The 26,956-nt window shown below is 39.2% G+C and overlaps 1 protein-coding gene across 1 annotated transcript in view; it reads right to left on the reverse strand.

Annotated features, from left to right (window-relative positions):
* Positions 1 to 26,956, reverse strand: part of LOC108364318 (muscle M-line assembly protein unc-89-like) — a 74,877-nt gene that overhangs the window by 30,601 nt on the left and 17,320 nt on the right. The window contains exons 6-8 of the mRNA XM_017617955.1: positions 9,810 to 9,976; positions 9,636 to 9,750; positions 9,340 to 9,573 (exon numbers count right to left, since the gene is read on the reverse strand). Of these exons, the coding sequence (XP_017473444.1) occupies positions 9,340 to 9,573; positions 9,636 to 9,750; positions 9,810 to 9,976 (516 nt within the window). The remainder of the gene's footprint in view (positions 1 to 9,339; positions 9,574 to 9,635; positions 9,751 to 9,809; positions 9,977 to 26,956) is intronic.

Genomic DNA, 26,956 nt, shown 5'->3' on the forward strand with positions numbered 1-26,956 from the left:
CAAACCTGACATACCTTAGCATCTGCTTAGCAACAATATTAGAAGATGACACACGCTTAGTGATAGCGCTTGGCTTGGCCGTCTGAACGCATGGCAAGAACGCACGACACCCACTTCACAACATGTTACTGCATTGCCAAAACTCCCGGTACACTAAAGCAACAACAACCGGACATACCTTAGCATATGCTTAGCAACGACACTGGAGGATGACCGCTAGGAAGCCGCTGCTCATCCCAACGTACCGGTTAATGCTGACAGCGGTTTGATAAAGCGACATCGCTTGATAGTCGGGGATTAAGTCATTTGCACCAGAGCGAGTAACATCGCAGTGTCTTGTGAATATATTAAATAAAATCGTTATAAAGAACATCCGTTTTCTTTTAACTTACACAAATCATTTTGTTTTATTTGGTGGGTGTTAGTGAGACCTTCGCTGGACTCTGGAGCGGCTGAGCGTACCTCAGCCTTCGACAAAACCCACCTTATACAGCGTAATTTGATAAAACGTTGTAAATAAAAAATAACTTTTTTGAAACAGACTAGAAATTGCATGAAACCACTGCTGAAAGTCTAAATTTATGCTTTTTATTAAAAATCGTGCCAAAATTAAAACAAAGTAGTAAGAAACATATTTCAACGCTTCCTTGTGTTTTTTGCTTTTTTAAAAAATGTTTAAATAAACAATTTGACATTATTCTTTGAAGGCTCCATAAGAGAAACAGTTCCCCGATTGAAAAATCTTAGGCGATGATCATGTACTACGAAAATTTTTTTCTCATTTAAAACACATTGGAAACTTTCAGCGACTTTGAAGTATTTTTTGATTAAAAACAGAGTTTTTCGATTTAGATTCTAGAACAATCCTAGGGGTGAGAGCATAAAAATTCCGGTTTTACTTTTTATTAGGCCACCCTAACCCCGTAGAAAACAGGAGCACGTAATAATGTCTTATTAGCAACTTATAAGTAACCCGGCGGTCTTTATGACTTCCCTGCCGAATCTCCCTTACTTTAACAAAGGCCTTATGGAAGAAGGAATTTAGAATGTACATTTGGTATCAGATGTATATATGTACTTCTAAGCCGCGTTACCAAGAAAGTCAGAATGTAGTGCAGTTGCTCGGAGTAGGAAGGCTTTCGGAAATAACTTTGGCGGCACGTTATTTTGTAACTGATAACATAAGGCGTAATTAGGGTTGCCAGACGTACTGCTTTTGGGAGTAAACGTACTTCTTTTTGTTGTAATGTACTCCCTTGTACTCCCAAAAAAAAANCTAAGCCGCGTTACCAAGAAAGTCAGAATGTAGTGCAGTTGCTCGGAGTAGGAAGGCTTTCGGAAATAACTTTGGCGGCACGTTATTTTGTAACTGATAACATAAGGCGTAATTAGGGTTGCCAGACGTACTGCTTTTGGGAGTAAACGTACTTCTTTTTGTTGTAATGTACTCCCTTGTACTCCCAAAAAAAAAATATCTGGAAATGTTCTCCTTTCTTAGTTTTGTACTTCTTTTGTACTCCTTTTTCCAGCTATTAATATTTTATCATATACAGGACGTAAAATAATAACTGTTGCACAGGTTTTATTGAAAAATAAAAGGGAACTTTATATATTTTGCACAAAAGAAGTTTATTGTTAATTATCCACAGATTTGACTTAAATTTTATCAATAAGTTTTTAAATTTTAACCTTCATTTGCGTTTACCATCGGTAAACACTTTGGGAGAAAAGCTCAAGCGGCACGCAAGTCTTCGTCGGTTACTTTATTACATATCGTCACTAGACACGAATAAAGGCGCGAGCTCAAAAAATGACGGCGAAAAAAGACGCATAAAAAAACTTCAGCGTCAAAGACTCTTAACTAATGTGACCAACCGTACTTCTTTTGGAAGTACACTACTTCTTTTTTCGCTCTTGTACTTCGTACTTCGAAGTACATTCAAATCTACTTCTTTGCGATGTTTTGTACTTCAGGAGGGAGATTCTGTAACCAGTTGCGACAATTTTCGGATCGCTATCGCACTTTTTGACGCATGATATAAATGATTTGCGTCAAAAAGTGCGATAGCGATTCTAACATTGTCGCTAACTGGTTACATAATCTCCCCCAGGTCCTGTACTCCTCCGATCTTCTAGACGATCGTCACATGGCCTGGGTGTTAATTTCGTTCAAACTATTAAAGTCGCCGAGGACCAATGGCATCATACCTTCGCAGCTTCAAAGGGCTCTGAAGGTGTTGTGCAATTGGTTGGGTCCTATTTATGCGAACTGTGTGAGGACCGGGTTCATCCCCAAGGCTTGAAGGTTGGTCAATGTTGCGTTCATCCCGAAGGCTGGAAAAGGCTCTCATATTTCTCCCAGGGATTTCAGGCCTATCGGTCTCTTCGTTTTTCTAAAAACGCTAAAGAGACTGATAGATCCGTACATAAGATACGCGATTCCTCGAGACTGTCTTCCCGGAAAACCGGGTCCTTTTGTGTCATAAAAAAGGGAAAGAAGACGTTTCTCTGCTGCAGCAAATACTTTTATAGGGCACTTTAAAACACCTAGTGATGGGGGTTCTGACTGGTCATTGTGCAATTGATATTTATGCGGTGAGACTATGAATTTCAACTGATCGTTTTGTATCAGCTGTCAAGAGGAATATGAAGTGGAATAATCTCCACACTTTCTTTTAGACTGTCCAACCTTCGCGAGGCTAAGATGAATGCGTTTTGGCTCGCACTTCTGGACAAATATTGGGCTCCCAGGGATCGAGATTAGCCGCAATCGAAATTTCGTAATCGGCTCGCGGCGTCAACCTAACCCAACCTAAGCCGTACTTCTTTGAGCTATGAAACAGTTGGTCACATTACTCTTAACATACTTCGCCGAAGTTTTTCATAAGCATCTTTTTTCGCAAAATTTTTTACGCGCCTTTNTAACCTTCATTTGCGTTTACCATCGGTAAACACTTTGGGAGAAAAGCTCAAGCGGCACGCAAGTCTTCGTCGGTTACTTTATTACATATCGTCACTAGACACGAATAAAGGCGCGAGCTCAAAAAATGACGGCGAAAAAAGACGCATAAAAAAACTTCAGCGTCAAAGACTCTTAACTAATGTGACCAACCGTACTTCTTTTGGAAGTACAGTACTTCTTTTTTCGCTCTTGTACTTCGTACTTCGAAGTACATTCAAATGTACTTCTTTGCGATGTTTTGTACTTCAGGAGGGAGATTCTGTAACCAGTTGCGACAATTTTCGGATCGCTATCGCACTTTTTGACGCATGATATAAATGATTTGCGTCAAAAAGTGCGATAGCGATTCTAACATTGTCGCTAACTGGTTACATAATCTCCCCCAGGTCCTGTACTCCTCCGATCTTCTAGACGATCGTCACATGGCCTGGGTGTTAATTTCGTTCAAACTATTAAAGTCGCCGAGGACCAATGGCATCATACCTTCGCAGCTTCAAAGGGCTCTGAAGGTGTTGTGCAATTGGTTGGGTCCTATTTATGCGAACTGTGTGAGGACCGGGTTCATCCCCAAGGCTTGAAGGTTGGTCAATGTTGCGTTCATCCCGAAGGCTGGAAAAGGCTCTCATATTTCTCCCAGGGATTTTAGGCCTATCGGTCTCTTCGTTTTTCTAAAAACGCTAAAGAGACTGATAGATCCGTACATAAGATACGCGATTCCTCGAGACTGTCTTCCCGGAAAACCGGGTCCTTTTGTGTCATAAAAAAGGGAAAGAAGACGTTTCTCTGCTGCAGCAAATATTTTTATAGGGCACTTTAAAACACCTAGTGATGGGGGTTCTGACTGGTCATTGTGCAATTGATATTTATGCGGTGAGACTATGAATTTCAACTGATCGTTTTGTATCAGCTGTCAAGAGGAATATGAAGTGGAATAATCTCCACACTTTCTTTTAGACTGTCCAACCTTCGCGAGGCTAAGATGAATGCGTTTTGGCTCGCACTTCTGGACAAATATTGGGCTCCCAGGGATCGAGATTAGCCGCAATCGAAATTTCGTAATCGGCTCGCGGCGTCAACCTAACCCAACCTAAGCCGTACTTCTTTGAGCTATGAAACAGTTGGTCACATTACTCTTAACATACTTCGCCGAAGTTTTTCATAAGCATCTTTTTTCGCAAAATTTTTTACGCGCCTTTTTTCGCCTTCAAAACACTAGCGCGCCTTTATTCGCGTGTAGTGACAATATCTTCTGTAACCATAGGCTAATTTCCTCCATTTGGCTCCTTTGTACACCGGCTTTTGTCCAACATAAGGCCTCATACTCAGCAATCGAAAGGACTCGGAACTGGTGATTAGGAAGCCATTCACTCGACCAATCCTATACATACAGTTTTTTTTTTTATACCAAATCTAAGAAAAAATACACCCGAAAAAAGCATGTACTTATCTCCCAAAGCTGGCAAATGGAAATAAGGATTAAAGTTTTAAAACTAATTAATAAAATTAAAGTAANATTCGCGTGTAGTGACAATATCTTCTGTAACCATAGGCTAATTTCCTCCATTTGGCTCCTTTGTAAAATACACCCGAAAAAAGCATGTACTTATCTCCCAAAGCTGGCAAATGGAAATAAGGATTAAAGTTTTAAAACTAATTAATAAAATTAAAGTAAACTATTTATAAAGTTAGCAAAAATACTTTTTTTCGCAAAATCTTTAAAGGACTCTTTTATTTCTCAAAAAACCTTTGCGACAGTTATTATTTTACGCCCTGTACTTGGCCATTCATATTGTGGCAAACACTACTTAGTAAGTAAAGTTAAGTGTGATAGTGAAAAGGTGTAAGCATGGTCGTAGGCAGGTAGGTGCAGGGCGCTCGGGTATAAAAATCAGAAAAATTTTAAATAGCCTGGAATTCTTTTGTAGAATTTAGTTATTTATTTTTAACATTTATTGTTGCTTTGAAACAGATTTCTATGATATCCGTGTTTGTTTGTACCTAAATGATGGTAATTTGTAACAATAAATTGCANATTTTTTTCTATCGAAAATAGAAATGCACTCCTTTCTCACAGTGGGAAAATATGTATGTGTGTATATTTGTATATACCCATAGGCTACTTTGTCAAGGCTTTCCTTTCATAAGGTATTAGAGAACAGCTGATAAGCAAGTGTATTGCCCATTTCAACATCACTACACACAGATTGCTTCCAGTATTCCTTCTCGAGAAGTGAGGAGGCAACGTGTTATGCAAATAAACTGGCATGAGTACACAACTTTGAAAATAAGTTTGCTTGAACGATTGTTACAAATTTGATTCAAAGAAACATTTGAGAACACATTTGCATCCCAGAAGCTATTTTGTGAAGGCCTTCCCTTCATAAGATATTACTGAACAGCTTCTAACCAAGTGAAATGGGATCTTGCGGCTGTAGCTGAGTGCGCAGAGATGTTTGCTATTTTTTAGCTTTAAGGAAGGCAAGGACTGGACAGCCCGTTAGATCAGACGTTCCCGAACTATTTTCACCGCGGCACCCTTGTTGTGCTACGCTTCAAATATCTACGAAAACAAGAAAAAACAATGGCAACTTTATGCTCCTTTAGCTTTCTTTTGAGGACTGAAATTGTTTTGATGATTTCATTATTTCCTTTAAGTTTATTGGGAGCTTTGACAATTTTACCCTGAAATCATTTGACGCTGAAAGCTTGCTGGTGTATTTGTTTTTTACGTAAGCATTTATCCAAAATGCGGTGTCACCGTTGAAACACAATACCGGCAAACGACGCATTTTCGCCTAGTAGACGACACCAGCTTTCGCTCAGTAAAACACAACTACGGCGACAACAAATTCAGCTGCTTATGACAAGGTACAATTAAAATGTTTACAAACTAAAAGATTATTAATTCTGAACAAAAACTAATACAGTATTTTTTAATTTCGATTCTAAAACCAGAAAATATTTAGCATATGGCCACAATGGATCGTATTTTTTCGCTGCCGCCAGCGACGACAAAAAAAATCTTATATATGATTTCTCTAAGGTGTTTTTTTGTTAGTCTCCCTTTTTCTACTTCTCTATGTAAGCAATTCCACTAATGAGGTGTCATTTGAAAAGTCAGAGGTCCCCTTAGTGGTTATTAGGTAATATTAATGGCCATAACACCTCTGAAGTCACGAAATTTGTAATTTTATTTTTGTTTTTAATTGACCATAGTTAAGCCACACTAAAGGTATTTTGTACTGAAGCGCTATTGTGACTGCAGCATCGCATGCACCGTATACGACAGTGGTGGGCGCACACATCTTATATAATATTTCTCTAAGGTGTTTTTTTGTTAGTCTCCCTTTTCCTACTTTTCTATGTAAGCAATACCACTAATGAGGTGTAATTTGAAAAGTCAGAGGTCCCCTGAATTTTTAATTTTATTTTTGTTTTTAATTTACCATAGTTAAGCCACACTATTGTTACTGCAGCATCGCATACACGGTATACGACAGTGGTGGGCGCACACATCTTATATATTATTTCTCTAAGGTGTTTTTTTGTTAGTCTCCCTTTTTCTACTTTTCTATGTAAGCAATTCCACTAATGAGGTGTCATTTGAAAAGTCAGAGGTCCCCTGAGTGGTTATTAGGTAATATTAATTGTCATAACACTTCTGAAGTCAAGAAATTTTTAATTTTATTTTTGTTTTTAATTTACCATAGTTAAGCCACACTATTGTTACTGCAGCATCGCATACACGGTATACGACAGTGGTGGGCGCACACATCTTATATATTATTTCTCTAAGGTGTTTTTTTTGTTAGTTTCCCTTTTTCTACTTTTCCATGTAAGCAATACCACTAATGAGGTGTCATTTGAAAATTCAGAGGTCCCCTGAGTGGTTATTAGGTAATATTAATTGTCATAACACTTCTGAAGTCAAGAAATTTTTAATTTTATTTTTGTTTTTAATTTACCATAGTTAAGCCACACTATTGTTACTGCAGCATCGCATACACGGTATACGACAGTGGTGGGCGCACACATCTTATATATTATTTCTCTAAGGTGTTTTTTTTGTTAGTTTCCCTTTTTCTACTTTTCCATGTAAGCAATACCACTAATGAGGTGTCATTTGAAAATTCAGAGGTCCCCTGAGTGGTTATTAGGTAATATTAATGGTCATAACACCTCTGAAGTCAAGAAATTTGTAATTTTATTTTTGTTTTTAATTTACCATTGTTAAGCCACACTAAAGGTATTTTGTACTGAAGCACTATTGTGACTGCAGTATCGCATACACCGTATACGACAGTGGTTAGCGCACACATAATTCAATAATTAAAGGTTCGATAAACTGAAAGTTGTCTCTCTCGCACCGCTCCCTTAGCTCAGATATTATTGTTTCAGTTAAAAAAATATTTAGTCAAAAAGTTAATTCTGAATATTTTTTCACCTCAAATATTGTATACAAAGATATATTTTAAGTAACACCATGTTTACCTCAACTCATGACACTCATATATCAGTCAGTTTGTAATATGTTTTTATGTACCTAATAAGTATAAGTTCTGATGTACTATAAATCTCATTCATGCTTTGTAATATATGTATAATAAAAATAAGGGGTTTATAAGAATAATTCTGTTTACTATTTCCGCGAACTATTAGAACAGTCTGCTTTTATTTATCTGTGGCTACAAAGAGGGATGAGTTTACTGTGTATTTCTGTCTGCGCAGTCTGCGCATGGGCCCGCTTGTAAATTCATATATCGTCGCGAACAGTCGTCGGGCGAAAGACGTCGTTTGCTTTGGTTGTGCGCGTCCTCATATACGACAGTGTATTTTAGTTTTTACAGCGAACATTCGCGCCGAAAAATTCGTCGTTCGCTGGCATTGAGTTTCAGCGGTCACATATAAATGTAAAAGTAAAAGTCACTAGTATTTTTTATGCAAATTTTGCCAAAAGCAGTGTTTTCGGCATACACTTGCATACAGAACTCTCTTGGCTCCCTTCGTAGTATTTAATATTCAAAGTGCTGTCTTCACTGATGTCCAGAAGGTTTTCAAAAACTTAATTTGTCATCCAAGTAGGTTTACTTCTCGGGTCACATGAAAACGGGTTGTTATCCAGCTGAGGATGTTCCTCAGAGTTAACGCTGCTAACGCGCGTTAACGCTAAGAAATTAACTTTTATCAATTTTCTTAGCGTTAACTTCGATTTACTTTGTTTTTCTGATTTACTTTGTATATTTATGGGGTTTTCATGCAAATTGCTAGACATTCTAAAATATAGATGTCTCCAATTAAACAAACTCTCGACGTGGTAGAAAAAAACTAGAGATATATTTTAATTTCAGCAAATATCCGCACACTTGCTCCATTTCTAACCATTTTTCTGTACAAATTTGTCTATAGCTTTAAAAATTTTAATACAAATCTAAATTTTTTGATTCTCTGGCCGCCATGTTGAAGTTTTATCAAACCGCTTGCGTTGTGTATGGGAAGCTTAAAGAATTTGCCCGCACGACTACTCTAGCCACTAGCGGCACCCCAGGCATACGTTTGCGGCACCCGATTTGGGTAAGCCTGCGTTAGATAATAATAATATGTTAGAGCTTGGCCGAGCCTCCGATTTGTGGCGTGCGCCTTGATGTTGTCACACAAAGGGGAGGGACCTACAGTTTTACGCCGACTCCGAACGGCGATTGTATTTTTATGAGAAGCTGTTTTTCATGGCAGAAATACACTCGGAGGTTTGCCATTGCCTGCCGAGGGGCGAACGCTGTTAAGAAAAAACATTTTTTCTAAATTTGTTTGCGATGTTCCTTTGACCAGGGCTTGATTCCAGGTGCTGCGGAGTGGAAGCGCGCACTGCTTACCACTACACCACAGCGGCCACGATCCGACGTATAATTTTTCTTTTTTATTATTAATAATAATAATATAAAAGTTACGCATAAAAAATAAGTCCTTCTTCCAGCTGTTCTCCCGCAAGCGGAAACGAAATGCTTCACAATTGGGTTCCTTTCAAATAAAAAATAATTAAGGAAATCATGGAGATGGTAAGGTGCTCCATTTACTAGAGAAGGAATTCCGCAATTGCGTTTTAGTCCTGACTTTTTACTGGAGATGTATGCGTTTTTCGTTTCTGCTTTGTGTTTCTAGTACTTGCTACCGAGCAAAGTCAAAGACCATAGAAAGCAAAGAAGTTGTAATAAAACTCTGCTTACGAAAGGGAATTTGCAAGTTCTTTGCCAGCGTTAATAATGACACTCGCATAAAATGAAATAAGAATATTACAAAGAAGAAAGCGCGTCAAAAACATAGGTTGCAAACTTAAACTGGTTTTCTATAATATGTATAGTATATATGTCAATATTACTTACATTCATCGAAATTTAAGGTATACGTGTATTCCTTGAGACCATTTTCAATATCCTTCACAGTTTCATTTATATTACAATTGTCTTGTTCCTTCAAAGGTTTCCCATCTTTGAGCCATGTAATTTTAGGCTGAGGATCTGCAGTGAATACAATTGGTATTGCTAACGAGTGCCCTTTATTAGTAGTAATATCGCGTAAACCACTTTTCAGAAGAGGCTTTCGATACTCTGCAACACCTGAAAATAATTTTGTATTGTTTTATAAGTTTCAGGATGGTTTGAAATTTTTTTATATGTACCAGATAAAGAAAGAACTCCTTGCAAGGATTTTTCACCACATTTATTTTTGATTATTACTTTATATTCACCGGCGTCTGAAAGTTCAAGTTCTTTTATCTCCAGTCTATATTTGTCCTGTAAAAGTCTGTTATATTAACATCCCTTAAAAACAATTATAAAAACGTAAAACTTACACCGTCAACAAAAGTTGCCACACGATTGTCAGCATGAATTGGCTTGCCGTCATGATACCACAGAGCTTCCGGTTTAGGGATCCCTTTGGCGATAATTTCATATTTTAGTGGCACTGATTCGAAGCTGTGTTTTTCTAAAATGTCCGCGTGTTGAATCTCAGGAATTGCTAAATTCAAAAAATTACAATTATATTAAAACAGTATACAAATATAATACATACATCTACATATATGTGATTTACTATTTTTTAAATTAGCGAAGTAAAGCGTAAGTACTTATGCATTGTATGAACATTAACTTGCATAGCGAGTTGAGCAAAGAAAATAGAGATACACCAATATTTGTAAATCACTTTGTACTTCCATCACAAAATATTAGTTTTGTCAGATAAAAATTAATACACATAATAGGGCTTTTCTCTGAGTATTGCAAAGCCCTTGCACGGTGCACAGATTACACGGGTTGCATTGTAAAAACCGGTTTTCGTATGGGACAGCTTTTCTACCCGTGCGATCCGTGCAAGGGCTTTGCAAGACTCAGAGAATACCCCGTGATGTCGAAATTTCAACTCGCTGTATCTGAAATTGTTACACAATAAACTGCAAAGACAGAGAGAGCGCACTTCAACGAGGAGCAAGAACAGAGCTAGCGGACTTTTTGGAATGTCACCAAATTCAGTGCATTCAGAAAGCCCTTGAACGCGCGCAACAATATTACTACTGGCCCGGAATGTGCCGCACATTGGGCAACCACGTCCGTGGGTGCCTCTCTCCGCCGTATAAGGCCGAAAACGATGCAGTGCTCACGACCATGGGTAATCGTTACCGTTGATTTCATCCGCCCACCCCATCGCTCGAAAGAAGTCAACATGTGCCTCCTGGTTTTGGTGGATAAATTTTGCAAATGGATCGAATTAATCTTGGTGCGTAAATAGGGTGACCATTCGTACCGATTTTGGCGGGACAGTACCGATTTTGAGAAAATTGTCCAGCTGAATATGTTTCAAAAGTCGGGGCATACAAGCGTCCCGATTTTACATATTTGTACCGATTAAGTCCCGATTTTCAGTGTTTTCTTTATTCATTTATTAAGCCTCTCCCTGTCTACTTGTTTATCACAAAGGACATAGAATATACTAGTGCTATAAACATAGCCGGCATCCTTATTAATAATATAATAATATAATTAATGAAATTATAAAAAGTAATACTAATACCTTCAAACAAACCGTGGATATGAAAAACAAAAGCTGTAGATGGAGTGGCAAAAATATAAAAAGGGAAGAGACAGTTTAGCTTTCTTTGGCTATTCCACTTTCGATTATTTAATGTATATTACTTTTTATGAATGTGTGACTCGTTATCTAACAAAGACCACGTAAGTCAAAATTTCAAACTTTGTACAAAAATTATCAAAATTCGACAAAGTTTCATAAAAATTTTGAGCTTTTTAATTAGATTTTTTTAAAATATTCTGAGTATGCAGCCGCTGGGGTGTAGTGGTAAGCAGTGCGCGCTTCCACTTCGCGGGGTCTGGGTTCAAACCCTGGTCAGAGCAACATCACAAACAAATTTAGAAAAAAGGTTTTTTCTTAACAGTGGTCGCCCCTCGGCAGGCAATGGCAAACCTCCGAGTGTGTTTCTGCCATAAAAATACAATGCTTCTCATAAAAATACAATCGCCGTTCGGAGTCGGCGTAGAACCGTAGGCCCCTCCCCTTTGTGTGACAACATCAACGCGCCACAAATCGGAGGAGAACTCGGCCAAACACTGACATATGTGTAAGCGCCAATCTATTATTATTATTCTGAGTATGCAGTAACCCATTCAATTCAAAGGAATGGAAATGACCTACGGATCCTTTATCAACAATTTCAATTCGTAAACTTATTTCTTGCTTAATTAAATTTAAGGTTTCCTCCTTTAAACATGCAATAAGTATATCATCAACGTGTACTATTAGAATAACCTTGTGCTCCTTCGTGTATCTTGTATACGCACAAGGATCTACTTTGTTCCGAGAAAAACCAATTTGCTGCAAAATTTTATCCAACTTCTCATTCCATTTCCTTCCAGATTGCTTTAAACCGTACGCCTTTCGTAATTTACATACTTTATTCGGAAATGTCGTACTCACGAATTCTTCAGGTTGGTCCATATATATACCTGTGTCAATATATCCGTTTACATAAGCAGTTGTAACATCAAGTTGTTGTAAATGTAGTCCAAATTCTGCAGCTAATGCTAGGACTAACCGTACTGTTGAGTACCGAGTGACAGGGGAAAAAGTTTCAGAATAATTAACACCATACTTCTGGCTACATCCTTTTGCGACCAATCTTGATTTGTACCTTTCAATATTGCCATATTGATCTCCTTTTACAGTAAATATCCATTTACTTTTAATAACTGGTGCATCTTTTGGTCTATCTTCCAAAATCCAAGTTCCTTTTGACATAAGTGATTCAAATTCACATTTCATTGATTTCAACCATTTCTCATTATCATCTCGCGACATTACTAACTTTACTGTTTATTCTAAGTCGCCACTTAAGTAATTATTGCAAGCAATTCTACCACACCTAAGTTCTAAGGTTCTGTGAATTTTCTACTCCTGCTTCTTCATAAATGTTTTGCTCTTCACTGGAATCAACCCTTCCAACTATCTTCGTTTCTATTTGTTCTTCAAAATCAACCTTTCGTTAATAAAATTTTATTTTATTTATATGAAAATCGTTCAGGCAAATACATTAGATCGTTTTTATCATGATACAAAAAAGAAGGTAGTTCCATTTAATGACAATGTACATTCAAAGATGTGGAATATGATGGACTTGAAAATCATGCCGGCGACATAATTTCGTAAATGGGGTTGATGACTAAGTTTCCGACTTTGTACTNAATTTTTTTTCAAAGCAGAAGATTTTATCAGTACATTCAAAGATGTGGAATATGATGGACTTGAAAATTATGCCGGCGACATAATTTCGTAAATGGGGTTGATGACTAAGTTTCCGACTTTGTACTTTAAACGACGATATGTTAATTGTTTAGCGGTGTGTTCAAGTCGACTTCAGGGTTTTTGCATATATTAGAAACTTTAAATTCAAAATTTGTGAAAGTTAATGGTGATACGCTAATCACAAACCCTAATTTTTTGCAAAATCTCATGAGAAATTAAAATTAAATTTGAGCCAAAATATAAAAAGGTTTTATTTGGAAAGAATATTCTTTAGAATTAGATTTTTAAATCGCAAGAAATAAGAAAATGAAAAAAAACAGCATTGCGCGTGGTTTTTATTATAAAATAAAACGAGCAATTACCATGAACTCGTCTTTAATACTTTATATCAGAGACATAACTAAATATTATAAGAGAAACGAATAAAAGTCAATCAATAATCATTATATTAAGATAAGATTTCTCAAAATAAGCCTCAAAATAAAAGTCTTTGAAGACTTAAAATATTTATCTCGCTGATAATTATTTTGAAAAGANAGGTCTTTGAAGACTTAAAATATTTATCTCGCTGATAATTATTTTGAAAAGAATAGTTATCGATGACTTAAAAAATTTCTCACGCATAATTATTATCAAAAGACTTATAATTCTTACGAAAATTTTGATGACCTATTTAAAAATCCAACAATAAAATAATTATTATTCTGGGTCTCTGCTTTATATTTCTAATAAAAATAGTGCGAGCTACGTAAGTAAAAAAAATACCAAGCACTGGTAATGGGTTTTGATTTGAAATATTATTACATTGGTATAAATATGGGAAGGAAAATACTCCGATTTATTGTTTTAATATTATCAAAGTCGCAAGGCCGTTGATAATACTCACAATTTATGAAACCTTAAAAAAATTGTATTATCCGTCAAAAGTTGTTTATTGAAACTACCTTCTTTTTTGTATCATGGTTTTTATTATTATACAATCAAGTTATTTTTAGTATATAATAAAATCTATAAATCAAAAGAAATTTGATCAAAAAGGCAAAAAAATTCAATATAGACAGTTTATAAAAATTGAAAAAGGAAAAAAATTAAATAAGAAAAGGAAAAAGATAATTTTCCGGATCTCTCGAATGGCACACCAGTGCTCTGCTCACACAGCCATTGCGACTGTTGAAGCCAGTGTTGCCAGAACTTTTTGGACCAACCGGCTAAATTGGCAAAAAACGGCTTAACTGTTTCAACTAAATTTCACATGTTTTATTTATGTAAATAAATCACAAGTAGAAAGGCTAGTTCTTGGAGAGAAGTTGCAAATTCAAGCTGGAAAAAATTTTGCCGGCAAGAATTTGCAATTAGGAAACACTTATGATTGTGGCACATGGTTGGGTTTTTTGTCGACGATAATTTGAATAAACAAGTTCGGTAAATTTAAAAATGCACAAACTTGAGTGATTTTAAAATGAAAAATGTTAGTAAATACTTGTTAACTTATTAAATTTAGTTAATTCCAATGATTTGAAAGGTACTCCGCTGAAAGCCCTGTATTCGTAATCGGAATGCAATCTAACCAGAGTCGATATTGGGAACCCGACAGTTACTACAACAATGAAATTGAAACGTATGTTGATGAAAGTGCGACTAGACTTATGTTAAGTTTATTTAAAAAAAAATAGTTTTTCTGTTCAAAATTTGAAATCGCATACATGGAAAAACCAAAAACGACACTCTTAGAAAAATCATGTTACTTCCCAGCTGGAAAAATTGCCAGACATCTGTTAAATATCCATCAGATTCGTCGGCAAAAAAGTCTGAAATGTTTATGATTGCTGGCCGGTATCGATCAGAGAAACATATAGACATATTGACATCTAACCGACGTACAGTGTTTCGACTATATGGAAGCAGGTGGAAATAATATTAAACATCCACGAAAATTCGTTGAAACTTGACATGTGCTCTAATTTTACTTAGAAATAGGGAATTATGAAATTTTGTCGAGATGGAATAATTGCCACGCCTTCCAACTTTGTGGGCGGAAACACTAAATTTCATCAGATTTCTATGAAATTAAGTTTGTACTGTCTCTTTTATTAGAAAACGTAAATACAAAATATGCGGAGGATTGGATCACTATAACGTCCAAAACTTTCAAAAAATTTGAGCCCAGTCATTAAATATGATGGAATTTTGGTTAATTTATGTGGAAGGTGTAAAAATTCGCGTGCGCTGGGTTTGGGTTCCGCCACGTTAAAACCCTGCCCAATGAAAACAAAAAGCAGCCTCGGATGAGACCCCCTTTTTAGGCGTGGAGCCTTGCGACGTGTACTATAGTTGCCACGTAAAGGAGAGCAAATTCGGAGTAGGATTTGTGGACGAACTTCTGGCCACAATCCGGATCAAACCGAGATTCTTCAACATCTCGCTCATCTGCGCCCATGCTCCGACGGAAGAGCCATACATCGTGCAAAAAATGCGCCCAACAATGCAAGGAAAGCTTAATGACGAAAAGCTGCAATCACCACAGACGGCCAATTTATTCACCACTCGACTCACACACCTGCTCTCTGAGAGCACTCTTCAACAAACCGACATATGCGATTTGCACCTTCTCTTTCTATCTAAGTTCCCTGACAATGGTTTCGTGCGTAACTGTTTCTAGATTCTCTGCATCCGCTGTACACTCAACTTCAAAGACAACGACAATCAATACACGCGTTTGAGACGAAGGCAATGTTGTACACTTTTACACAACATGTTTAAAATGATATTTATGTATACCTTTTAGTTTATATATAAAATATTAGAAGCAAAAATCCAAACAAGTTTTGAAAGCGATGTATCAAAAACCAGTCAGCTGGTAAATAACAATTTGAATTATATGTAGCGAACAGTTTTTAATACACTGTATTTTGACCCTTAATAAACACAACGCAAAGAGCTGTGACAAGGATGAAACAACAGAAATGACAACAACAATATATTATATAAAACAAATGACTCGGCAAATGCAATTCAGAATATTAAATTAAATTGATCAAATTCATAGGAAACTTTCATATTCTACTTATCTTCAATTGTGCACCAAACGTTTCTTCATTTTTTTTTTGTATTATTTTCTTTATTAAAGTTAACAACTTTATAAAATATGAAATTTTATCAGAGCACAAAAAAGCACAGCTTTGATGTTTGCGTTTATATCCAAGAGGTAGCGTTGGAAAAGCATCCATATGTACTCGAAAGAATACATTCGAGGGGCAGATCGTGATGGTAACGGTCAAGCTTTCGGTGGTTGCGCGGCTGCCATCTCGTGGTGGCTGCCGTCGTCGCGTGAAATAAAATTACAAAAAACTGATCGCAAGGATTTGCGTGCAACTGTGAAAAGGCTGCGGAAAATTTCCATCTCAAAATGCATCGCTTGTTGGGCTGCCACGGCAGAGTATCAAGTGGTGTTCAACATGGCGAAATTGCCCTTGGCTCGTCAGGCGGTGCGCAAGTTAAAATTAAATAAGATATAAGAAGTTAAGGTTATATTTTTCGATATTTTAAAATCTCGATATTTTAAAGTATCTAATCTACTACATAGCCGATTAAAAACCTAGTGATGTCAATACAAAGATAATTAATTAAACGTAATTTATATGCTTTCTTATGTTTTCAGACCAAGAATAATAAAAAGCAAAAAAAGAAACCTAATTTTTCATCAAGTAATCTTTTTTGAAAAAATTACATTATTAGGGCTTAAATATATATAAATTTATATTATTTGAAAGTACAAGTTATTACGTTTTATAGAAAAGTTTTTTATAGGGGAAAATATTAACAAATGTAGTAGTAAAAATTGAAATTGTACATACAGTATATCCTAGACCACCCATCCAACCAACACTAAAACAGAGGCAATTTTTTTTATGGAATAATGCAAATAAATAATAAATTGACATAAACTCACTTTTGTAATGGAATTAATTTCAATGACCACAACCAAAAGTTAGTTAATGTCAGAAAAGTTAAAAATCATGCAAGCTTTGCGTTGACGTATATTAAGATCAGCGGAAATAACGTCTAGGGACATTATTTCTCATCGTCCCTACACATAATCACTTTTTCGAAAGCGAAATAAAATCCGCTTTTAACATATGTATCTACATAGTATAGAGAAAATCATGTTGAGTTAAAGTTGATTGTGATAGCATATACGTCGTTAAAAACGTATGCAAATTATCTTTGAATTGGCATCAATACTTTTCTACTTGGACATGTTGTTTCCGAGATATTGTACATACAAACATACACTAGGAAAAAACCCAGCTGCGCAATTGCCAAACATTTTTTGATATCATACAAGTCGACCAAATGTCTGAGTAAAAATTTTAATATTTAGACAAATCTTACAGATTTCTGGGCGAAGTGTCTGGGAATTTTGTTTATTACCTCAGTTGACATGTCTGATCCAATTCTGCTCGATTTTCTTCAACTAGCCGATAGGCGAAAAGCTTTTGGATTTTTTTTTTTGTTTTACCACAAAAGACAGTTTAATAATAAATTAGTGTCAACTTCTCTCCTTCTTAATTTTGGCCGAGTCCAAAACAGTACGCCAGTCATTTCTCTTCTGTGCCAACTGACGCCAATTGGAAATGCCAAGTGAAGCCAAGTCCTTCTCCACCTGGTGTTTCCAACGCAGAGGAGGCCTTCCTCTTCCTCGCATCGCGGCCCGCGTTAAATACTTTCTGAGCAGCAGCGTTTCTGTCCATTCGAACGACATGGAAATCCCAGCGGAGCCGCTGAATTTTAATTCTCTGCGCTATGTCTATATCGTTGTAAAGCTCATACAGCTCAACTTTAAATCCTCCGCGGTATTCGCCATCGCCAGCGCGTAAATCGTTCGCAGAATCTTTCTCTCGAAAACTCCCAGAGCCGTTTCATCAGCTGTTTTCATTGTCCATCTCTGCGCCATACACAAGCACAGGCATGATGAGCGACTTATAAAGTGTGATCTTTATACGACGAGAAAGGACTTTACTTCTCAATTGCCTACTCAGTCCAAAGTAGTACTTGTTGGCAAGAAAGATTCTCCGTTCGATTTCAAGGCTGATATTATTATTGGTGTTAATGCTGGTACCCAAATAAACGATGTTGTCTAGTTTTTCAAACATGTAACTGTCAACAGTGTGTGCCAAGACGCGTATGTGCTGACTGTGTGTGTGATGACAGGAGATACTTCGTTTTGTCTTCGTTTACCATCAGACCCATTCGCTTTGCTTCTCTATCTAATCCCGAAAAGGCAGAACAGANACCATCAGACCCATTCGCCTTGCTTCTCTATCTAATCCCGAAAAGGCAGAACAGACGTAGCCCTTATTTTTATCGATGTAGTATCGATGTCGTCGGCATACGCTAGCAACTGTACGCTCTTGTAAAGTATTGCCCCTGAGCGGTTTAGTTCTGCGGCTCTTATTATCTTCTCCAACATCAGATTAAAGAAATCACACGAAAGTTGTCTGAAACCTCGTTTGGTATCACATGGCTCGGAGAGATCATTTTCAATTCTGACAGAGCTGATGGTATTGCTCAACAACATTTTACACAGCCGTATTAGTTTCGCGCAGATACTAAATTCAGACATCGCGGCATGGAGGCAACTTCTCTTCGTGCTGTCGAAAGCGGCTTTCAAATCGACAAATAGATGGAGCGTGTCGATCCTATTCGCGCGGGTCTTTTCCATGGTCTGGCGTATTGTGAATACCTGATCTATTGTGGATTTTCCAGGTCTAAAACCACACTGATATGGTCCAATCAGCTCGTTGGGCTTCAGCCTTTCACACAATACACTGCATAAGACCTTGTAACCTATGCTTAGAAGGCTGATCCCGCGGCAGTTGGCGCGTAAGATGGGATCCCCTGTCTTGTGGATTGACCATAGCACACTTAAATCCCAGTCGTCGGGCATGCGCTCATCNGCGGCTTTCAAATCGACAAATAGATGGAGCGTGTCGATCCTATTCGCGCGGGTCTTTTCCATGGTCTGGCGTATTGTGAATACCTGATCTAATGTGGATTTTCCAGGTCTAAAACCACACTGATATGGTCCAATCAGCTCGTTGGGCTTCAGCCTTTCACACAATACACTGCATAAGACCTTGTAACCTATGCTTAGAAGGCTGATCCCGCGGCAGTTGGCGCGTAAGATGGGATCCCCTGTCTTGTGGATTGACCATAGCACACTTAAATCCCAGTCGTCGGGCATGCGCTCATCNTTAAAGAAATCACACGAAAGTTGTCTGAAACCTCGTTTGGTATCACATGGCTCGGAGAGATCATTTTCAATTCTGACAGAGCTGATGGTATTGCTCAACAACATTTTACACAGCCGTATTAGTTTCGCGCAGATACTAAATTCAGACATCGCGGCATGGAGGCAACTTCTCTTCGTGCTGTCGAAAGCGGCTTTCAAATCGACAAATAGATGGAGCGTGTCGATCCTATTCGCGCGGGTCTTTTCCATGGTCTGGCGTATTGTGAATACTTGATCTATTGTGGATTTTCCAGGTCTAAAACCACACTGATATGGTCCAATCAGCTCGTTGGGCTTCAGTCTTTCACACAATACACTGCATAAGACCTTGTAACCTATGCTTAGAAGGCTGATCCCACGGCAGTTGGCGCGTAAGATGGGATCCCCTGTCTTGTGGATTGAGCATAGCACACTTAAATCCCAGTCGTCGGGCATGCGCTCATCTGACCATATTCTNTAAGATGGGATCCCCTGTCTTGTGGATTGACCATAGCACACTTAAATCCCAGTCGTCGGGCATGCGCTCATCAGACCATATTCTGATGCATGCACTTTATCAGCTCCTCGCCGCCGTACTTGAATAGCTGGGCTCGCATGCCGTCAGTTCCAGCAGCTTTGTTGTTTTTCAGCCGCGTAATCGCTATTCGTCCCTCGTCATAGTCAGGCGGTGGGACATCGACTCCATCGTCATCGACTTGGGACTCGGGTTCATCTTCTCAACAGCGTGCAAAAGTGTTCCCTCCATAATTTAAGTACGTTATGGACATCAGCCATTGTANTTTATCAGCTCCTCGCCGCCGTGCTTGAATAGCTGGGCTCGCAGGCCGTCAGTTCCAGCAGCTTTGTTGTTTTTCAGCCGCGTAATCGCTATTCGTCCCTCGTCATAGTCAGGCGGTGGGACATCGACTCCATCGTCATCGACTTGGGACTCGGGTTCATCTTCTCAACAGCGTGCAAAAGTGTTCCCTCCATAATTTAAGTACGTTATGGACATCAGCCATTGTAGTTCTTACAGGAGTTCGCCCTGGTCTTGAAACTTTCAGTAAATCCCCTAACTCTCTGATAAAATTTTCGGGCCAGCATATCAAGCTCTTCGCACTCATGTATTTCGACTTCTCTCTTCTTAATGTTTCAAATACGTCTCGCGTCCCTCTTCAGTTCCCTATAACGGTCCCACATGGCTCGCGTAGCGCTCGATCGCAGCGTGGCCCTGTAGGCGGCATATTCTTTCTCTGCAGCTTTTTNGTTTTTCCTGTCGGCCAGCATATCAAGCTCTTCGCACTCATGTATTTCGGCTTCTCTCTTCTTAATGTTTCAAATACGTCTCGCGTCCCTCTCCAGTTCCCTATAACGGTCCCACATGGCTCGCGTAGCGCCCGATCGCAGCGTGGCCCTGTAGGCGGCATATTCTTTCTCTGCAGCTTTTTAACACTCCTCATCGTACCGGTTGTTCTTTCGGGCTCGCTGAACTGTTTCTTCTGAGGAAACTCTGTTTCTACTCAGTGGAAACTATTCGCAGACGAAAAATTAACAGCTTTCGAAAAGTACACCTCGGAATGTAGAAACGCTTGTTAACAAGACAGAAATTCTGTTGAATTGAATGTTGATAACATAATACAATGTAGAGCAACATGAAATGTGATGTTCTTCGTGTTGCGAGCAAATAGGCGAAAATATGGGAAATCTTCATATAATTTTGATAAATTTGTAATTTTTGTTAAATTTTTTAAATTGTTCTCCTTTTATGAAGATGCAAATACAAATTCAAATAATGATAATTTTGCATAAAGTTTACACACATATGTACATACATAGACTGGCAATCAAAAGTGAGTGCATGGTGTTTTTTGTTTAATATTTGCAATGTTTTCAAATTAAAATTTTTTTTGTTATTTTTTATAAAAATATGGTTCATGCTATAATCAAAACTATACAAGTCAAATTTTTATACTTTACACAGAACTTAGAAAAATTCAACGAATTCTCGTCTAAATTTTGACCTGTTTAATCTGGGGTTTTAGAAAAGTTTTGAGTACGCAGATAGATCGGTTTTTACGTCTAGTGGGACAAGATCAAGTTTTAAGTGGCTAAAAATTAGGGTTGATTTTTGATGATTTTTTATTGCACTTTTTACTTGTTTGCAAATAAATTTAAAAAATTAGACCTATATGTTACAAATTGCACTTGTTATATGCATAAAACCGCAAAATCCGTCGAAGATAACAAAAAAAATTTAACTTAAAAACATTTCAAATATGAAACAAAAAACAGGATGCCCTCACTTTTGATTGCCAGTGTATATACGTATTTGTGTTTAAAATTAACTACTTATGAAATAATTTTTGTGGTATGAACATATACATACTTGCGCTTTCTAAAAATGGGAATAAAAATTGGATTCGCATAAAATTTTAATTCCAATAACTAATATTTGAGTGAAAACATTTACAATAAAGCTTGCAGTAACTTTCGGCAAATTTGCGCGATTATGTGAAATTATACATGCGTATGTACCTTCATATCAATTTATATTATTTTAAACAAAGCTAATAGTAAAATTTAAAATGGCATATGGATATGACAATTAAAAAAAAAAAAAAAAAAAAAAAATTACTTGGTCCAACCGGGATTTAAACCAAGACAAACGGCGAGACGCCAAAAAGTTACATCGCCTCTAGCATACACGCCACAGCATATTATTGAAATGACAATCTCTTAATCACTACATACTTATATGAAATTTTTCATTCATCCAAAACGACAAATGCATACATATGTATGCATTTATAAATGTAAATATGTGCATACATATGTACGATTGATCTGCTTTCGTCTTCCCCTCGCCGTCCTCCATCCACAGACAAATTATTAAATTTCTGCGAGTTGCCACGACGCCACCAAAATTAACCCTAGGTTGACGAAATATTTAGGTTTTCGCATAAGTTTACATTTAGTAAAGCCATACTCGTACATTTTATATGGAGAATAATTATAATTCATTTAAAATTCTGCATGAAAACATCTTCTCGACGATACATGTAACTTTCATGAAAATTAACTATAAAAATTGTATTCTATTAACATTAAACTTGCTCCGTTAAGATGGGTTAAAAGCAAACTTGAGTTGACATACATATGGACATGTACAGTGGACTTGCACTAACTCAGACATCGGAAAAATTTAAAAATCATCCGTGGATATATGTAAACATAAATTTATAAACGCTTTGAAGTATAGAAATTTTTAATATTCAAAAATAAATAAAATCATTTTTTTGCATCTATACAAATGGAGTTCAAGGCACATTGACCCACCCGTACAAAAATCGTGGCGCTTCATGGCCAAAAAATGTGCAAACGAGCAAAGTTGCCACGTTATATTTGTGAACTTCAGATAAAACCACATATGTTTGTGATTTTAGAAGTTTTGATTTTATTAAAAAAGTTTAATGTATTTTCCTGCAGTAAACTTCCAATTTTATTTAATGTTTATTAAAATGACACCTCTCCATCACGTTGGTCTCCTTGCCGTGGGGATGGGGCTTAAATGAAAATCTAAACCTCCATTCTGGGGATTTAGATGATCATGAACTAAGAGGGAAGCTTGATATGACTGCCTGGATGGCCACTCCTCTTGTGTGCCCGCAAGGTCTGCACGGGCTGAGCGGCCTCCCCTTGCGCCATGTCAAGATCACCGCACCGACGCTACGATCCCTCCTCCTATCCCACAAACACCCAATTCCCGCCCTAACCACCATCCCTTTCCCCCCTAATCCAGGGTGTTACGCGCAACCGTGCCTATTGGATGGTTTGCAGCCAGGGGTATCCGGCTGTATTCGTACGGTGCTCTCCTGATACCGGGTCGCCTCAGGAGGTAGAATGGCCTTACTACGGCAGAGGGGACTGCTGTAGTCGACGTTCCCCCTCTCCCCATCCAAATTTTCGGGTCTGCCGCGCTTGCCTTGTCGAGCAACGCAGACGATTATGATGAATGAATAATGAACAACAAAAACCACGCATCGGATAAACGAGGTCTTCTTAAAAAAAACCGACCTAGCCCATCGGGCCGGTCCTGTCAATCTTTGGCAAAATATCCCTTTGGAGCCAAGCATATGGCAAAGCCAGGGTCTAGCTCCACTCTGTCCCAACCGGGGCAAGCCTGCACGGCGGCAAGGCCCCAAGCCGATCTTAAAAGCACCAACACCACCCATGCCCTCAGGCAGGATGGTGGTGGTGCCTCGATAGCCGCTGGAGGTGGACAGGCTGTCATCTCGGACACTGTCTCAAGACAAGTCAAGGATGGCAAACTCTCCACCTCAAGTGGCGGACTCGACGCTATGGTAAACCTTGCCAGTCTTCCTTCGGGAAGCTCTGCTGGCCATGTCCAAAGACAAGCCAGTTGTGGCTGTCCCCTCCCCAGCTGAGGTTCCTCCTAAAAAAGGAACATCGGCTTCGACGTTTGCGGAGTCGGCTCACATGACCAAGTAAGTGAATCCCAACGCCAACCCTTTAGGCTGTACGCCGAAACCCCCTCCCAAGGCGATAGGAACCTCTGAGAGAAACTATCGCACCAGAAGATCAGCTCTGCGTATCATCGATAGGCTGAAAGATGTTAAGCAGGAGGACTTGACAGAAGAGCAAATCAGCTCGAAAGCTTGGGCAGAATCTTTCCTGGAGATTCACCGAGAGAAAGCGAAAGCAGACCTCCAAAAGCGGAAGTGCTCGGAGGAAGAAGCAACGACCTCGGGGAAGAGAAAAAGGCCTTCTAACATCCAGATGGCTGCATATAAGGAGCCTAAAAAATCCTTTGACGATGCGGCGAGGGAATCGCTTGTCCGTACTGTGATCGATCGGAATGCCCTTGATGGTGGGATCACACAGCAAAATTGGGACCTGGTAACCAGAAAGCTGTGGGCGGTATATCGCGAGGTTCTCCGTGATAACGTAGGACCTCCACCCTGCTGCTCAGACGCGGGTTGGTTACGGGGTGTCAAAATGATTAAGTGCGCCGATGAGAGATCTGCGCAGCTTTACAAGGCCGCAATCAATAAGATTGGGGAGCCCTGGCCAGGTGCACGACTAGCTGTCGTGAAGAGGGAAGAGATTCCAAATCGCCCAAGATCCAGGGCATGGATCCCGGAATACAATGACGATCCGTCGGAGGTTCTGGGCTATATTCAGTTAGGCAATCCAGAGCTTCCAACTCACGATTGGAAGGTTGTAAAGCTGGAAGATCCGGTAGCCAAACGAAGAGTGGCGGTGATTGTCTTCAATGAGGAATCACTTGCACCCCTCTCCAATCTCAACTGGAGGATCAACTATGGCTTTCAAGCTTTGACCCTCCATGTGTATCGACAGGATATGTCGAAGAATGCTCCCTCCGCGGAAACAGTTGGGGCCGCCGTGGAGGAGACCGAATGCCCTATGGACTGCGAAGTCGCATCCAGCTGCGACACGGTGGGTGAGCTCTTCGAGCGAATCGCCGTCAACGATGGGTCGGACGACACCGGATCGCTGACTGATACACTTGGCGATGACGAAGAGGACGTTCCTCCATTACCCGAGGACGAAGACGCCAATTGTACGGCCATTGGGCGTCCGACTAGACAGATCGAAGATAATGGTGGGGATTCTACAGATTAATCTCCACCACAGCAAAGCGGCGTCAGCCGCACTACTCCTCCGTCTCGCTCAAAGAGAAGAGGAGATCGTGCTCATCCAAGAACCTTGGGTCATCAAAGATCGGGTTTGCGGCCTGAGCAGTAAAGATTATCAGCTGATCTACACAAGTGTTAGAGGTAAACCAAGGTCTTGCTTATTAGTAAAGAAAAATATTAATGTCTACTCTCTGATACAATTCAGCGATGCAGACACCACAGTAGCCGTCCTGGAAACCTGCGGAAGGAAAATTTGGCTTGCCTCGAGCTACATGGCACACGACAAGCCAGCACCGCCAGCACTAGTCAGGAAGACAGTAATTGGAGCGAACACCGCTAACGTCCCGCTAATCATTGGAGCAGATGCGAATGCCCATCATGATATTTGGGGCAGCTCAAACACAAACGATCGAGGTGAGTTACTTCTCGAATTTTTACTAAGCAATAATCTTAGAATATGCAATATTGGGGATACCCCCACTTTTGTAACTTCCCTACGAAGGGAGGTGCTCGACTTATCCTTTGCTAATAGACGAGGTGAGGAATTGGTGAGCAACTGGCATGTGTCCGGGGAAAACTCATTCTCCGATCACATGTACATTAGCTTTAAATTAAACATCTCGATTTGTGCGCCTAGAGCGTTCTTGAACCGCAGACGAACAAATTGGGAGGTGTTCAGGCCCTGTCTAATCAGATCTTTGCCTGAAACCTCTGGAAATCTCGCGAGCACCCAAATGCTAGACTCAGAAGTAGAAGGGCTCACGAAGGCTTTTCAAAGAGCTACAAAAGCAGCATGTCCCAAAATAAAAAGGAGAAAGCAACGACCACCATGGTGGTCGCATGAAATAATGAACCTAAGGAAGGAATGCAGGATGAAATTTAATCAAGCGAAAGCGTCTAATGTGTGGAACGAATATAAGGACTGCCAACGCAGATTCAAATATGCTGTCAGAGCTGCAAAACGCTCCTCCTGGGAGACTTTTTGCCAAACGATAGAAAGCAACTCGGAGGCAAATCGTTTACGCAAGATCCTTTCGAAAAACCCAAGCGCGCCTAGCTACCTGCTCAAAGGGAATGGTGAATGGACGAGCAGCAGCTCCGAAACGCTTGAGCTCCTCATGCAGACGCACTTTCCTGATTGTTCCGACACCAGAGGATCGAACAATTTACAGATCACTGCCCCAAACGGGGGAATCCATCTTACTACTATTTCTGATGGGGATATCAAGGAAGCTATTTGCAGCTTCTCGCCCTTCAAGTCACCCGGTCTCGATAGTATCCTACCCATCGATCTTCAGAAAACAATGGATATAGTTATTCCAAAACTAATGGCTATTTATAGAGCGGCCATCAGCCTCGCCTATATACCACAGAGATGGACGCAGGTAAAAGTTGTATTTATCCCCAAAGCGGGTAAATCTTCGCACACCAAACCCAATGAGTTCAGACCAATCAGCCTCTCGTCCTTCTTACTGAAGTCACTAGAGCGCATATTGGACACCCAAATTAGGAAAATAGTTGGTCCAAATCTCTCTACTGCCCAACATGCATACAACAAAGGAAAGGGTGTAGATACAGCTCTACACAGCCTTATCCTTGACATTGAGAAATCTCTGTACTACAAAGAGTATGCTCTATCTGTCTTCTTGGACATTGAGGGTGCTTTCAATAACATCAGTCCGGATGCAGTTATTTCACCGCTCCAGGAACTTGGACTTTGCAACACGTTGATAGCGTTTGTCAACAATCTCCTCCGGGATCGGGTTATAAACTCAGAGCTAGGGGATGCCGCCGTCAAAAAGTACGCGGCAAGGGGAACCCCCCAGGGAGGTGTACTCTCACCTCTACTTCGGAACATTGCCGTTGACAGTTTGCTGAAGGAAATAGAAAGAAACGGCGTCAGAGTGGTAGCCTACGCCGATGATATTGTTATTACGGCTACAGGTAAACATTTAGCAACCCTAACTTTTCTCATTCAAGGTATACTAAACAATCTCTCACGTTGGTGCAGAAATCGTGGTTTGGGAGTAAATTCCACAAAATCAGAACTTTTACTGTTCACAAGGAAACACATCTGTCCATCTCTCGGAAATGTCACTTTGAATGGTGCCACACTACAGAGAACTGATCAGGTTAAATACCAAGGTCTAATTCTGGATAGGAAACTAAAGTGTGGACCTAACATCGATGAAAGGGTCCGAAAAGCCACAACTGCCCTATACTCCTGCACCAGGG

Source organism: Rhagoletis zephyria, unplaced genomic scaffold, assembly GCF_001687245.7.
Source record: "Rhagoletis zephyria isolate East Lansing unplaced genomic scaffold, Rhagoletis_zephyria_1.1 Rzeph_scaffold_01524, whole genome shotgun sequence".
Lineage (NCBI taxonomy): Eukaryota > Metazoa > Arthropoda > Insecta > Diptera > Tephritidae > Rhagoletis > Rhagoletis zephyria.